Genomic DNA, 16728 nt, shown 5'->3' with positions numbered 1-16728 from the left:
GTAAGATAAGGAGTTTTGAAAATTCTATTGGTTAAATCTGGAATAAAATAATGATAGCTCTTTTTAATTTATGCTTTTCAGGTCGGATTATAGAATGCAGAATATTACTTTCCCTATGCCGCTAAATCGGAAATGTCTAATCGATTTGGCCGCAAATGTATTGACGGATTAGTAGGTTTTTGAAATCTTTATTATGAGTAAACTGAAGCTTATAAGTCAGCATGTTTCGAAAAAATGAGTTGTTTCGAAGCATTTTAATGTCGCACGAATGAAAAAATAATTTAATTTAATTTAATTTAATTTTGGGAAATAGAATCTCATCTTTTCCACAGCGTGTGCAAAAACGATCTTTCTCTTCTAATTCATTAAAGTCATTGCCACAAATAGTACAAAATGGCGCCATTCAATCACGCTTCACTGGGGGCTACAGGGGTGAGGAAGATTTGTTGACAATATTGTACCCCCTGTCATCTTAAACATTGGGCTCCCTGTGTTACTCTTCAAGGATTCAATTCTGTGTTGTGCCGCGGCTTTGTGTATTTTGCCGTGAGTGAAATTGTGTAGTGCCGTGGAAATTTGTTATTTTGCCGTGAAACATTGTGTAGTGCCGCAAAGATTGATTATTTTGCCGTGAAATATTGTGTAGTGCCGTGACACTTGGTGATTTTGCCGTGAATATTTTGTGTAGTGCCGTGTGAATTTTGATTTGCCGTGACAGTTATGGGCCACCGTACATCTCAGTCTGGACTTAATAAGTCAAAACGCAGACAAAAACGCCACTTTAAACGGCCTCTTCCTTTAAATCTATCAGTTTTCTCTGTCATCACAGAGTGGGACAATCACGAACGGAACCCACAGATCCATGCTAGGTGAAAGCTCAAGATCGAATTGGAATTTAGAAGTTGGTTTTTGCGGAGGGAGGAAAACCGGAGAACCCGGAAAACCCTCGAAGCACAGGAGAGAACCAACAAACAAACTCAACTCACATACAACACCGAGCTCGCATTGGTGAGAGGCGAGCACTCTCACCGCTACCCCACCCATGCTTTCCTTTGGAAAGCGGAAAGTGGATTTTAGATCTTTAAGAAGTAACACTCTCACCTATTCTGAGCATCCTCAAGCTGCAGTTTGTATCAAAAAAACCGATTTCAGGAAATTATCACAACAATAGCCATGACAACAAAGGACCAGATAGACTAGATTATTTTCCACTTCAAATCAATGCAAGGGATTAGCTGTAGATATGGTCTAGGCGCTGGCTAGTTTCTCCCCGTAAAACCAAGGAAGAGGGACTCAATCGCCGTCAGGTCCGAAGTCCATACTATGACCCAGCGGATGTCTCGGGGTATGGCATGAAGGCACTATTTTTAGTTTTTCTATATTTTGGAATTAATTATCTTATTGAAGGTGGTGGACGTGGGTTCAATTCCCACCGCATTAAGAGTACTTTTTTTCTTCTTCTTCTTCTTCGTTTCATCTAGCCTTATATCTGGTTTTTTTTTTCACACTAGTTTTTAGCTAGTCTTATTATATAAACTATAGTCGTTTACAAAGATTTCTACAACTGAGAAATTTCGTATTTCAACACATGTAAAAATACGATAATTTTTACATGTAAAATTATAACCAATCAGTTTTCAGTATTCTGTGACGTCATTGCTCTCACAGGCGCGGGAAAATCACAACGGTAGCTTTATCTTGTATGTGGTCCCAAAGATTGCTCACTGGATCGATAATTTTTTTTAAAAATTATCGAAAATTAAGTTCAAAAGCATGGCTGAAAGGTTTGTCACATTTGATTTACAAGACGTCATAGATTTTATCGAGGAGGAGGAAAATGCAAACACCAAAAAAAGACAAAGAACGACCTGTCGCTCATTCAGTTATTTCTCACAACTGAGGAGACTCGTCCGCGTTTGAAGAGATTTTTCCTCAAGAACTCGACTCGTATTTGTCCAGATTTTTGTTATCATTCAGAAAGAAAAACGGTGAGGAATATGAACCACCAACCCTACGAGGGTGAACAGTCTAGAGTTGAACTTGATTTGGGTTTGTCTATTAGAGACTGTATTTATAAATTCTCGGTTTTATGTCGATTTGAACTTTGTATTTGGGATGTTTTCTACAATAAAATTCAATTGTTTTGAAAAAAAATACAGTGCTATGGTTTATATAATAAACAGAAAAATGCATGGCCGCTTGGAGATATGGAAGTTATCTTCTCGTGTTCAAATTTGATATCTCACGAGTGAGCGCAGCGAACGAGCGAGATATCAAATTGAACACGAGAAGATAACTTCCATATCTTCGCGCGACCATGTTTTATTCTCTATATCTCTTCTTGTTTTTATATGTGTTTATTTCTTGTGTTTTATAAACGACTTTTATTAATTAGAGAAAATGAGAATAGACCTTTCCCGAATTCGCTTGACTGGTCACGAAACAATGGTTTCAAGTCGAGGTTGAACTTGATAAACAAAAGAATCAAGTTCAGTCTCAACTACTTCAAACCATTGTTTCGTGGTCAGTCAAGCGAATAGCGCAGCGCAACCGTGACGTCATAAAAAACGAAGACAAAGGCAAAATTCGGACAAACAAACTTACAAGTTTACTTTCAGCAGATAATTTTCACAGCTGATCTTAGTTTACTTAAGTAAAAATAATAAAATCGGTTCGTATAATCATCGTAGCGGTTAAACAGAATGCAATGTTTGTCCGAATCTTTAAGCTATTTTTAGAATCAGTGCGCTGCGCTATTCGGGATAGTGCAGCTGTGCGTGCTATCCTGATTTAAAACTGACTGAGAGCAGTCGACTAAACTAAAGCTAAAACACTATTTTCACGTATTCTATACTTATATTATATTTTGTGGTCAAAAGATAGCAGGTTTTGCTAACGAACAAACTGTTCGGGGAAAAAAAGAAAGCTCAACTAGAAAACAAACAAAAAACAAAGAGAGGAATGAAAAGAAAAGAAAACCAAAATTTGGAAATTATGAAGTGAACTGAAACAGTTGAAAATAAGACGAAAATAAAATGTAAATATAATTAAGTCTACAGCACCAGATATTCCCAGGCGGTCACCCATCCAAGTACTATACTGGCCCTTTTTTACTTCGGAGATCGGACGAGAACCGGTTCTTTATTGGTGGAATGGCCGTAGACAGAAGTAACTGCAAAAGTTTAGTGACTTTATTCATGAGCGCGTTTAGATTACCAACTTTTCAGGGGGAAAAGAAACTCAGCTAGAAAACAAACAACAACTCAAGCACGAGGAATAAAAAGAATAGAAAAACAAAATGAAACGAACCAAGTGAACGGAGGCATTTGAAAAGAATAGGACAATAAAATGAAGAAAAAAGTCTACAGCACCAGTTATTCCCAAGCGGTCACCCATCCACGTACTACGCGACGTTGACCTGTGTGTGTACGTTGTGTGTAAAGAGAATATACATTAAAAGCGTGTGACAAACTAAACTAAGTAAATGGTGAAAGGTTAGGTGATATCGATTGAGGAAATCTTGGGGCTTACTTAAGGTGGGCTGGAGTGGTTTGGAAAGCTCGCTTTATAGCTTACAAAGTAGTGTTTACTGCCATATTCGAAGAAGAATTGATCATATCCAGGAATGGCAGGTATGCGGGGAATGCATGTAATGTAATATGAGTAGTACGCAAAATACGGTGACTTAGTGTTGGGTGTCCTGTGTTTGTGTTTGAAAAGAAAGTACATATGAAAGGGGAAGGGAGTGGATTGTATGTAGTATGGGAAAAGAGGGAAGAGATGGTTAGTGTGTGTAACCATCATCTACCAGGGAAGGGGGGGGGGGGGGGGGGGGGGGGGAGGGAGTTTGTATGTAGTGTGGGTAGAGAGAAAAGAGATGAGAGACGGTTAGTGTTCATTCAGGGACGGGGGGAGGGGGAGTGGGTGAGGTGGGATTGTGCGTAAAGTTAGAGAAGAGGGAAAAGTTGCGAAATATTTATTGTGTGTTCAAGGAATGGGAAGCGGGCTGAAGGGGAATTGCCCTACTTCATAATGACGTCACGGTTTATTTACATCGGCTAATAAAATGATTAAAATTTAGTTCTTTCTTTCGAGATATTTAGCGTAATATTTAGTTGTTCTTGCCTTCGCCAGCTCATTAACCAAATTTACTTTGTGAATTAAGGTGTTGCTGTCATTCCATCCCCCTCAAGCGACCATGATCCCTAGCGTTAAAACAATAGTTTGTTTTCGTGTGACGTCATTATGAAATAGGGCAATTGTATGTAGTGTGGGAGAAGGGAAGATAGATGGTTAGTGTGTGTTGAGAGGAATGGGGGGAGGGTCGAAGGGGGATTGTATATAGTTGTATTGAAAAAGAGAGAAAAGATGAGAGATGTTTAGTGTGTGTTCAGGGAGGGAGGTTGTGGTTGAAAGGATTTGCATTAGATTAATCCTTTTTAAGTAAAATAAATTACTTTTAGATCCAAAAAGGCATTTTCCGCTCATTTTGTTTGCAAGTGTTTATTATCGTTTGTCGAACATTATATCTAAGAAAAAATTCATTCTTCAACGTTTTTTTCCCCTTCTTTTTCATCTCCTCCTTCATGCGTAGAAGGGATGCGCGCGAACAATGCCCATAAATTACATTAAGGAGTTTGAGAATAAATATACAAAGTGCAGACTGCAATGTTATTCATGCAATTGTTGGTTTTCTTTTCTTTTTTTTTTTTGCTTGTCGTCTTATTTGCATCTCGTTGGCTAGCACAACTCTTTTGTCATATTCGTCCCAGATGGCGGCTACGATAAGCATTTCAAATGCAGCTCAATCTGGGGGACAAAAAAGAGGTTTCAGTTGTCAGGAGATTGCAATTCTTTTGTTCTAACCCCCAGATCGAGCTGCTTTGACGTAATAGCAATAATAATAATAATAATAATAATAATAATAATAATAATAATGATGCAAGGGGTATATACAGCAGGATAACTTACAGGAACTTAAATATATATATATATATATATATATTATTATAATGGCATTGAGATTATGAATTTTGAATCCTATAGTTTTTCATTTTATTTTTGTTTATAATTAAAATGACAATGATCTGTAATTAATAAAAAAAAACTTACAGGAACTAACAGCACAACAGTTTATTCGAATTTATTTACAGCAAAAGACAACTAGTGTTTGACATTTTTTTGAAAAATAGCTCTATAACGAGTGATTACATATAATTTATGTGGTTAAATAAAACATTTAAGCAAAGTTAGACTTGAACTAAGTTGCCTGTTATCGCAAGTATCTGTCATCAAAAGGCTATAGCTTCGCGGCCATCTGATAAGCAAATTAATGTCTCACGCAATGAGATGAATGATGAACAGATGGTATCTGGGGACGAAGCTTGCATCGGGTGCTATCCAATTTCGCTAACGCCACGTGCTATCCGATTTCGCTAACGCTATGCGCTATCTCATATCGCTAACGCTATGCGCTATCTCATATCGCTAACGCTAGCTTACGCAGTTTGTACGCTACACCAACGCTATTTGTTTTCCCACCCACCCTCCACTAAGGTAAGTATAGGTAAGTATTCCACTGCCAAGTCAGTGTGACGGTGCTAGGTGGGAGGTGACAGGGTTGCCATAGTAACCGCTGACCTCCGCCGAGTTCCCGAGGCTCCTCCCACCCAAGCACCAACGCCAAGCTCATCTACGTGTGATGAGTTTAAACATAGATTTGCCCTGAGTTTATAAATACAAAACTAGTATGACTATCAAATCTTTTCATGTTTATTGTCTCTCAGCTAGAAAGTTTCTTATATTCTGCAGCAATTCTCTTTTCACTTCATCTGGCACTAAAGCTAGAAACAAAACAAACGAAGAGTAAGTGTGGTGTACAAGATCAACTGCCACAAGTGTGATTTTCTCTACTATGTACACCAAAATGCTTCCCAAGTTTTAATTTATCAGCTCAAATTACTACCCCCATTAAGATAGGAAAACGATTGCATTCATGCTTGGTTTTATATTCCCTGCTAGCAGAGCCTATTTTCCTTTTGTTTTGGTTGAGAGAGAAAAATAGATTCTGCCGATGTAGAACGTTATTTCTGTCGCGCATGCGTGGCGTAACTTAGCAACGCTGTCATGATTTTGACAGCCGCTCTCAGCAAACAATGTTTGGCGCCACGGTGTGTTACATTTGCTCATGCGCACTACATGTAATCGGTTAAAAACCAGTTTTAAAACTGGTCTTGTTCGTCCACGATCGTGGACGGCAGTGTGTCAAAGGAAACGCTCTATATCGGCAGAGTCTAACTCCCCGCCTGAAAGAAGGGAGAGAAAGAGAAGAGAGACTCTGTTAGCAGGGAAGGTTTTGTGCAACCAGACCATAGTTAATTGACTATGACCAGACTAAAGAAAGTGATAGAAATTCCGATGGTGGTAGCATATGACAAAAGTTGTATGCAAACAGCCTGTTAGAATATATCATTCAGGATGATATATTCTAACAGGCTGTACCCCAGGTACCCCAGTAATAAGGACTATGAAAAATCTTTTTGTCACACGACTTTAACTGGATGAAAAAGAATTTCAAAGAACAAACTTGATATTTTGACCAAGAAAAGTCTTCAAAAAATATTTTGTGCATCTCCAATGCTCAGGTTTTGAATAATTGTCCATCTTTGTCAGTGCAACAGTGTAACAGCATTTTCTAAGGCCAAAAAATTTGGGAAATACCTTTCATATGGTACATTTTTGATTTCTTTAATTAATAATGAATGATTTTGATTTGATGCACATTACTATTAAGGACCTTTATGGGCATTGTTCTTATTATGACGTCATTCAAATGTTTTCAAAACCCATTTTCTACTTCATTACAGCAAAATATCTTGGAAACCTTGAAAATATTATCTTCAATATAAGGCCCAAAACATTTTGCTATGACATCAGTGAAATCGATCTAGTACCCATTTCAAGATTGAGAAAACATTTGGGTTGACTTGGCATTGCAGTGCATTGTGGGACTGTTTTAGCAAACATAAAGCATGTATATCCAAGATGGTTTGTATTTCATTCCCTAAAACTGTCTGCAATGACTACTGCATTGTGGTTAGGTAAGCTGGTTGGGCAGCGGTCTGAATACACTCAGAGTCTTTAAAATATCTGAGTAGATGATGCTGCCTTTGCTCTAAAAATATATGCAGATGGTGAGACCTTTGCCATGGCTTGGATGACCACGTAAAATGGCAGTCTTGTCTCACTCAGAGAGAGTAAATTAGCAAATTTATCAATGCTGAGTTGACTACCACGTGTCACCCTCTAAAACAAAGGCATTGGAATGGCTAGTACTGCCAATTTATCCAGCACAGCCTTCCTCCAAGGGAACATTAGCTGAATTAATTATACAGCTTCTCATTAATCCCATATAGGTAACTGTCCAATTATTATCTTAATTGGACAGGTCTTGTTGATATGGGATTAATTAGGCAGCTATATAATTAATAGGTTATGGGATTTCATGCTCCCCAATCAAGAAATAATTAGACTCCAAAATTCCTCTGACTGCCAAATTGGACTTGGCCTATGGCCTCATCCAATTTTGTCAGTCCTCAGAATTTTCCTCTTCAAATTATTTCTTAATTGGACAGCATGGAGTCCTATTACATATACAAATTGTTTACTGAGGTGCAAAATGTCCATTTCTCATAATATTAGTAATATTTTGACTAACCTCTTCCTTTTGGAGTGATTTTCTTGACAAGGTCTTCTACTGTGATGTTATCCAAGCCTTTCTGTTTGATAATTTCTGAAAAATGATAATTTGTAAATTTTTAATTTTTAAAATTTAACTCATTTTACTTTTCCTTCAATGAATTGCGAACCCAAAGCACTCAATGAGCAGGGTTGCAGGAGCCTCTTCAGTAAAATCTTCCTCAATGTTTTATGGTTTGAAAATTATGAGATTCATCAGATTATTTCTTTGTCATGAATTCCTTCCGTATGTATCATGGAAAATTCCACAAAAACTTCAGGTAGCTTGCTAATGAATGCTATTTATTTTTTAAATCTCAAGCCACCTACAGTAGTGCTATTATATCAGCTTTACATAATTTTTCAAATATCCAAATGTCCATCTATTTTAGAAGCTTACAGGATAATCCCACCTCCAGCACCAGATTACTGGGTGCTATTAGTCTTCTGTTCAGCCAAGCACCCACGACTATCCCAGCTCGTTTATTAAACATTACATAAACTACATGATACTGTATGATAGTCCTGGATTCTTAGCATAGTTGAAACATTTCTTATCTTACAGGGCAATGTGCATGAGTATGACTGCCGATAATGTATTTGCATACTTCTATGCACAGGATTTTGTATGTTAAACCTGTCACACTTCAATGCAAAGCTGTTTGGTTTTACCATATAAGGTGTCTAGTTCATTAAAGTATGAAAATGCATAAGATGTGCTTATAATTTTGATGTCATCCTATAAAAATTATACAGCTTAACGGCAAAATGTACTAATATCTGTACTATCTTGTCCATCATGGCTATATTGTTATTCTACAATTATTAGTATCATAGCGTAGCTCCTGCACGGGCCTTTGTTGCACAAACACCACATGAGTGGAGTATTGTACCATACATGTAGGTATAGAAATGTGATAAACTATCCAACTCAGTTTTCGTGGTCATCGCAAGGGAACCTTGTGCGTAATGCTAAAAGTGTCACCCTCCTGGTGTACCACACATTTCTGATGGGTCGAGATTTCAAATCATGCGTCACTTGGACCATGACGATTTTGTTTCACGAGCTTTTAAACTTTTTTATTTGTGTGAAAATTTCAAAAAATTGTAAAAACGAAACAAAAAAGTATGGAAAAAATTATGGAAGAAAAGAATTTGCCAAAGCATGAAGATAAAGGTTAGGACATTTTCTATCAACTGATAACATGTTCAGGGCCTTCATAAAGTTTAGTTTTAGTTAATGATCTCAAGCCAATTTTCTATCTGATGATGCTACCAAAGCATTTATTTTTTTATTTTCAACTGGGTAAAATTACAGTCCTATAAAAACATAAAAATTCCTACGGAAAACCAAACATCGTTATGTACAAGACATATCTAGGCTTATTTTTTGCTCACCTTTTTTGACCAGTTTTCAAGTCTGTTTTAAACTTATAGTCTTGATTTTTCCTAAAAAATCTGGGAATCTCCAAAATTTCGATTTCGATGAAAGGCATCCAAGGTAAATTTTACTAAACCTGATATTGTATTGGATTATCTGTAGTTCTCTTTCTTTTTTAAGTAAAGTTAACCAGGAATTCAGAGCTTAAAATATTGGCATGGAAAACTTTGTCAAAGAATCTCCCAGGAACAAAACTAGCCCCTGGGGGTGGTGGTGAGGTTGCGTACAAAATTCCTAAGTGGGAGAGTATACTCACGCAAAGAAAATGATGTAGTGTATTTCAATTGATACATTATCTTAGTCTTGAATAAAAAAATCCAAGATTTCCCCCCAGATTTACAGATTCATTAAAATTGGGCTCCCTTTGACCTTTGACTTGCATATTAGGAACTCCGCTTTTAGGCAGTACCTAATGTACTTGTCATCGCCTTCCACGAGTGGGGGGAGGGGGGGGGGGGTAGGGGACCCCGGGCTATATTCGGGGAGATGAGGTGAAAGACCTGGGGGAATAGTGGTAGAATTAAGCATTAGAGCATTCACTTTAAAAAGCAAAAAAATCTTAAAACATTTACGAACGCCAATTTACTGACAAAGAAATTCGTCATTTTGTATTTTGCATTGCCTTTTGCATTATTTTCTATTTTGTCTCAGTTGTTCTTGTCAACTTCGTCTCGTTCTGTTAAAGATGTAATTAAATAAGCTTATTTTCTGTTCGCCTTAACCAGCTTTCAAGTCTGTTTTTCAGTCTTGATTTGTCCTAAATCTCCAGAATTTCGATTTCAAAGAAAGACATCCGAGGTATATTTCGCTAAACTTGATATTGTATTGGATTATCTGTAGTTATCTTTCATTTTTTTAAGTAAAAGAGATTCAAAGCCTAAAACTGTCGGCTTTAGAAAAGTTTGTCAAAGAATCTTTCAAGAACAAAACTAGCCCCTGGGGGTGGTGGTGAGTTGTGTACAAAATTCCTAAGTGGGAGAGTATACTCGCGTAAAAATAGCAAAACGATGTAGTGCATTTCGATTTGATTTCAATGCATGGTTTTTATTATGGGAGAAATTATCTTCATCTCCAATAAAAAATAATTGAAGATTTTCCCCCGATCTTATTAAAGATACGCTAATGAATAATAATAATAAAGAATTTATTTAAAGTAGATGTACAATTAATAGTTTAATACACTAACAAACTTAGCGGATAATATAGTGGAATATGGACGTGCTAAAAATCATTAAGGTGACTGCCTACTTTTGGAAATTGATTTAAACTTTTTTTTTAAACTTCAATTTTCCGAATTGAAATTTAATGCTGATTCCAATTCTGGAAAGAAAAATACATAGGATGTCCCAAGCTCGTTTTCGAGATAATCAGCATTTAATGGAAGCCTACGCACAAGTTTTTGGAGTAAAAATTGTGCCACCGGAAGTGATTAGAGAAAAATTAAGATTCATAAAATAATAGTTATTTCAGGAAAATGAAGGCTAGTCAATCATTCTACAATAATACATGGATATTTTCGACAAAAAGAGAAAGAGATACATTGATTTGTCACATCTTGTAGTTTCGGAGCTCTTAAATAATCTCATGAAGTCAAAAAAAAATCCCTACAAAAATATATTTTTTATGTTACTGATTTAAACATTTCCTAAAATGTTGATATAACCTAGATTTTTAGGAGTTTTTTTTGAATGAGCTATTAAAAAATAGAGTCCCATGCCAAATTTGAGGGTTTTGCCCTGTTCAAGCTCAAAACGGGTATGGTTCTTCAATAAAATCTTGTAGATTTTTCAGGGGTTTTTGAGCTAAACTTATTTTGGATAGGGCTTAAATTTGGAATCGTTTACTTTCAGAGGTTTACGGTATTCTGCAAAGATAACTGGGTGTTTTAGTGACTGTCCGTTTATTATGTCACAGGGGGGTCTGGTGGTTTTCATAGAAAGTATTGTTTTTAAAGTTACCCCCTCAAAAATAAAGTCTTTATAAATTTACCCCTCTCCCTCCCTCCTCAGACATAATTCTTACCCCCACCCCTCCCCACAGCAAAACTTGAGTACCAGTCTCCTTCCTAAAGAAGAATCGCCAGGTTACCCTTTTTCAAGATGGCGAATTCAAAAGTCATGAAAGAAGCTAACATCACTTAATTGGCAAGAAAAACCGTCAGAGGTCAGAAACAAATCCCTAAAGAGAAAATTTATTAGAAGTTCTTTACAGTCTCTCGACTTTCAAGATCTGCTTGTTTGAGGAAATTCTGAATGCCATCACTATTTACATTAGCCGCCATATTGGATTTGGGCACCACAGGAATCCCAAATCCAACACAGGAACACCAAATCCAACTTAGGAGCCCCAGATCAAACAAACCCATAGAATATATATTTTGTTATATTGATTTTACGATTTTGTTTTCAATTTCTTTTCTTTTCAGTTGTGCTTTGTTGCTGTTCTTTCTAATTTACATTTTCCCCTCATTTAAAAAAATGCCCCCCCTTAAATAAACTTTCAAAATCAAATTCTACTCCCCAAAAAAACAATTTTCATAAAATTTACCCCCCCACAAAAAACACCAGCCCCCCCCCCCCTGTGACATAATAAACGAACAGTCCCTTATGTACTTTTCATGCAAACCACATACCTTTACAGTGATCTTTTAGTTGATCTCTCCATCCACATTCTATTAACTTTATTCTTAGGAGTTCTTTTAACCTGAAAACACATGAATTTGGACAGTCTATAAACATCTGTAGCTGCAAGTAATAATTATAATGCGTCTAGACAGCAGCAAAGCTTACATGTGCTAAAATATGTGTTGCTTTAAAGTTTTTGTCCTATTCTCAATACATTATAATAATGTTTTTGATGATCTGTCTTTTATTTGGGCTCAGTTATGTCCCCATGTCACGATGCCTGAGTACTACAAAAGTCTCATCAACATAACTGTCAATATTTTAATACTCTCACCTTTCGCGTTCGCCTGACTCAACAAGCGCCTGGTTGATGGATGCTTGCATCTGTGCCTCTCTCGATCGACTCTTATCGCTATAGAATATAAAAAGAACTCCTTAAATAACGGTCAAAATGGAAAAGAATTTTCACACCAAAAGTTAACTTCACCTAAGCCTGTGGTCCGCCATTTTGAATAACACATAAAGCATGTGCACGAGTAAAACCTGCTGATATAAAATAGCGTGGGCGACTGACACCACAGGAAACCCACTTTCTAGGCAGAACAGGAGCAAATGCGCTCTGCTATATCATTCATAGAGACAAACTACGCTAACTCAGGAGTACTCCTGATACGCTAGTAAATAATAATAATAAAGAATTTATTTAAAGCAGATGTAAATTAATAGTTTAAACACACTAACAAACGTAGTGGATAATATAGTGAACGGAATATGAACGTGTTGAAAATAATTAATTGCAGATCCTAATAAAATTGTACTACTTGATACTTAGCTTTTTTATTTTATTTTATTTATTTTTATTTTTTTGAGCTTTTGTTTTATTTAAGTTTCATCGATATCTATATAATAAACAGAATATTACAAGGCCGCTTGGAGATACGAATTTTATCTTCTCGTGTTCAATTTGGATTTGACAATTTTAAAATAGTTTTCCATGTTAGATACTCTGATCTAAACACGCGAGATGTTGAGAGAACACGAGAGAAGCGTAGCAAACCACGCCGCGTAGCGGAGTGGTTTGCAGCTTCTCGAGTGTTCTCTCAACATCCCAAATCTTTTTAAACCTCATTATCCTTTAATAAGGAAATATGAAAAAGATATTCACAATGTTTGACAAAATTGGAGAAAACACGGAGAAAAGGGAGATAAGTTAAGTAGATTGTCAAGCGTTCAAGAAGCGCGTAAAGAATTCGCTTGAAAAAGTCCAATAAATATTGTTCTCTTAACGTTTATTTTTCAAAAGTAATCTTTATATTTTCGATGGCACAAGAGGTAAACGACCCACGAAAAAATTTATATCGGAAAAAGAGAAGAGTGAAAAACTTTTTAAAAAAAATATGATGACATGAGCATTTTAGATACTCTCATCTAAAATGGCTTTTCGACCAATCAGAGCGCGCGTTAGAACTCAGTTATTTTAAAAATACAACTTCATCAAATTTATCTTTAGTTTTTTTGACTTAAGCTTATAAGTCAACAAATTGTTTCGCATTCCCCCCCCTCCCCTCCCAAAAGAAAAAACCACTAAACAGGCCAAGTCTATTTAAAGATCTTACTTACATTTTTAAAGCAAATCGAATTCTGTTGAATGTTGATAACAAAAGTTCAACTGACAAATTTCAAAGAAGCCTTTGTTCATTCAACTCGATTTTTTCTCCAATGTTTTTGAAGTCGTATAAATTCATTTTACAAGCAATCTAAAACATAAGCAGCAGCTTTCTCTTCAAAGTAATTATCCTAGTACTTTTGTCCAGTTTTTGTTCTTGACTTCCTCCATCGAACTATCTTTACTTTAAAGCTTACATTTCTTTCGAAAAGTAGCCATATTAACAATCTTCAACCAGCTTTTGTTTTCGTGAATCCATCTCGTCTGGTATATTTTGTATATACACATGAAAAATGACCAACGACCAATGAAAATCAACCAATCAGAGCGCGCGTTAGAACTTAGTTATTTTTAAAATCTCATCAACACCATCAACATACCATCAACACTCGAAGATAAAATTCGTATCTTCGCGCGCTCATGTAATATGAATCTATGTAATATGAACGCGGTAGCCGGAAATATTGCTGGAACTGCTAAAATGTAAGCATTAGCTATGTGTTATATTATAGTGTACGAATAATTGATGGTTTTCACGACGGCCATGTTGAAAGAACTTAACAAAAGAATTGTCAACGAATTCTTTTGTTATATCCTCCAACATGGCCGTCGTGTCTTTTGTTATTTAATTCTCTTTGGAATGGTTGAAAACCATCAATAATGGGCATCAAAAAATCGAAAACCCAATCGTTTTCGCTTAATAATATCAGCTGAATACACGTGTGGCATTTCTTCTCCCCCCAATTTTTTGCTGTGTACATGATAGCACAGGTAGCCCAAGCTTGGTTTCTGTGGTGTCCTATTAAAAAATTTCTTACTGGTGGGTGAAAAAATCTTAAAACGGGCTAAATTCAAAAAATAACCACGCAGAGCCAAAGAAGTGCTATTTCTCAATGATCGGGTGAAATTTCGAGGCTTTAGTTCACGTTTCAATGATTTTATTGAAATTTTTGATGAATCTCCATACATTTCCTTATAATAGGACACCACAGAAACCAAGCTTGGGCTACCTGTGATGATAGTTACTCCGTATTTCTCTCATAATAGCTTGACTCTTCATAGTTTCCTTGGTTAGTCTATGTTTTGAAATTAATAAACATTTTCTAAAAGAAAATTTTATTTACGAGTGAGCTAGAAGTTGAAATACGATCGTTCTCAAACGAAGGTCAAAAAAATACACGCGTTTTAAAAATCTATTTTCATAATTTTATTAATAGTCTTATAACAAAATCAAAACTCATATAAACTTATATGTACCTGGTATTTATTTGTAGTGGCTTTCATAGCCAAAATACTTTTAAAATATAGCATCAAGTGATCAGAATCGGGCCCGGGGGGGAGGGGGGTACTCCCCTATATTTGCTTTACGGGTATGTGCCGCCCTATAGGGTATGGTTTTTCGGCTATTGGGGTCTGTGGTAGGGTATCTTTTTTTGAAATTTTCTCTGGGATAGGGTATCATTTTTGTCTGGGATAGGGTTACGATTTGGTCGTTTTAGTCTGGGATAGGGTTAACGATTTGGTCGTTTTGTTGGGCGAATAGGCTACGCTTTCTGCCGGCACAAAAACAATAAAAACGTTAGTAAATATTGATTGCAATCTATTGACTAACCGGGTTTTTTCTGGGATAGGGTGTACAATTCTTAGTTATAGTCTGAAACTATTGTGAGGCTCGTAGTTCTTTAACACGACTAGTTATCTCTTAGAGCTGATCTTCGATTACACAAAGTACTGCTTTGGATACTGAATCAAAGCATGGATGGTCAACCAAAATAATCTATTACCATTGAAATTTGAAAATTCTTAGAAATTCTCATTTATTCGAAGTCCTCACATTGTTTACATTTCAGTAAATTAATATTTCTAGTTCGGCGGCCGTCTATAATTAAAGCAGTCAGCTAGCTCCGCCCTCTCTTAATCACTTGGCAACATAGTGACATTGACTGACAGTTGCCACGTGCTAATTGATCGGACCGTAGACCGAAACCCTTTAGCAGAAGCCCGCAAAGGTCTCTTGAGTAAGGTTCCGAAAACTCCCGGGTACTATTGCGCAACATTTCCTCGTTTTGTAGGAGAGGAATAGACGACTTGCACTAAGAGGTCACGTGATCAAATCGTCCATTGTGGCTGGCATTTTACAGGATTTTAGCTATGCGAGAATGTAAAAAAAGATGGCGGATCGATTCGGGTAGTTTTTTGGGTGACAAAAGATAAGTTAGCGCACTAAATAACTATAAAAATCCCATTTTCTCGCAAGAAATATATTCTTAGTAGATGTCTAAAGTAGATTTTTGCTATTAACTAGCCTAGAAGAGAAAAAATATGGTATTTTTGCAATAGGATGTGAAGACCAACGAAGTGTTTAGTCTTGTTTTGCTGGCTTCATGACCTCAAAACATACAATATATCCCTCTTCCTGGCGAATGAATAGCAAAATTCTACTTAAAATATCTATCAAAAGTATATTTTTCTTGAAAGAAAAATGCAGTTTTCAAGAATGAAGTTGAAATATACTTGAAAAGTTTCGACAAGAAGTCGTTGTTTTGAGGTCATGAAGATTGATAGCTTACGTAGTACTTTTCAAATGTTAGGAAACTGAAAAGTGTACTGCCTTAAATCAAGATTCTACATATTTGCAACAAAATCCTGGAGACTTGTAAACAATATGACGTCACTATGTGCTAAATCCTTCTTGAATTTCTAGAGAAATTTGAAACAAATTCAATCGTGGACATTCTCATTAATGCTAATAAACTAAACATTTTTAACATTAAAATATTTTCGTGTCATATGCACTTTAAGCCCTGCTTTTTATTCACTAAACCCGCAAAATAGTTATTACACTATTACACAGACCATAATTTAAAAATTGATATGAGTGTTTTACTGGGAAACACACCACTCGTATTTTTCGTACAAACTACATCCGGGACCTGATTAACATATTTTCCATATCTTCACTAGTGAGGATATCGATGACGTCACTTGCGATGTTTTCCGGGACTTGCTTTGATTAACTCGCGTAGTTTTTCTGTATGGATTTGCGTATACACCTACTTGCAAGAACGTTTCCATACGATATTAGAACATTAGTAATTTAGTGAGAAAGGAATACATTAAAAGACAAAAGAAAAAGTTCGGCTTCAGTGATCTTCTTTTGTTTTTTAATATAATTCCTATCCCACTAAATCACTAACGTTCTATTTTCGTCAATCTCGCACCCAGAGCCTGCGTTTCTTCTGGCCTGCGGCGAAGAACGA

General features: G+C 36.3%; 1 protein-coding gene and 1 pseudogene across 1 annotated transcript; both read right to left on the bottom strand.

The window, feature by feature from the left end:
- Positions 1-3050: 3050 nt before the first annotated feature.
- LOC116306567 (5S ribosomal RNA) lies at positions 3051-3164 on the bottom strand (annotated as a pseudogene).
- Positions 3165-5754: 2590 nt separating this feature from the next.
- On the bottom strand, positions 5755-12315 carry LOC116306561 (transcription and mRNA export factor ENY2). The gene is made up of 5 exons (XM_089034725.1): positions 12290-12315; positions 12137-12214; positions 11811-11881; positions 7718-7792; positions 5755-5843 (listed from the first exon to the last, which is right to left on the bottom strand). Exons 1-5 carry the CDS (start codon positions 12307-12309, stop codon positions 5773-5775), a joined length of 315 nt encoding a protein of 104 aa, XP_088890851.1. The 5' UTR covers positions 12310-12315; the 3' UTR covers positions 5755-5772.
- Positions 12316-16728: the final 4413 nt, after the last annotated feature.

Source organism: Actinia tenebrosa, unplaced genomic scaffold (genome assembly GCF_029948245.1).
Source record: "Actinia tenebrosa isolate PJP-AT-01 unplaced genomic scaffold, QUT_ActTen_1.0 PGA_scaffold2__45_contigs__length_23673736, whole genome shotgun sequence".
Classification (NCBI taxonomy): domain Eukaryota; kingdom Metazoa; phylum Cnidaria; class Anthozoa; order Actiniaria; family Actiniidae; genus Actinia; species Actinia tenebrosa.
Note: the sequence above shows the minus strand (reverse complement) of the source record. Positions and strands in the feature narration are given on the sequence as shown.

Excerpts from the sequence above, each read along its gene's own strand:
- LOC116306561 (XM_089034725.1), bottom strand. The coding sequence starts at position 12,309 with ATGGCGGACCACAGGCTTAG. Across the intron at positions 12,215-12,289 it reads ATGGCGGACCACAGGCTTAG|CGATAAGAGTCGATCGAGAG; the intron begins GTGAAGTTAACT and ends TATATTCTATAG. Across the intron at positions 5,844-7,717 it reads AATCACTCCAAAAGGAAGAG|CTTTAGTGCCAGATGAAGTG; the intron begins GTTAGTCAAAAT and ends TTTTGTTTCTAG.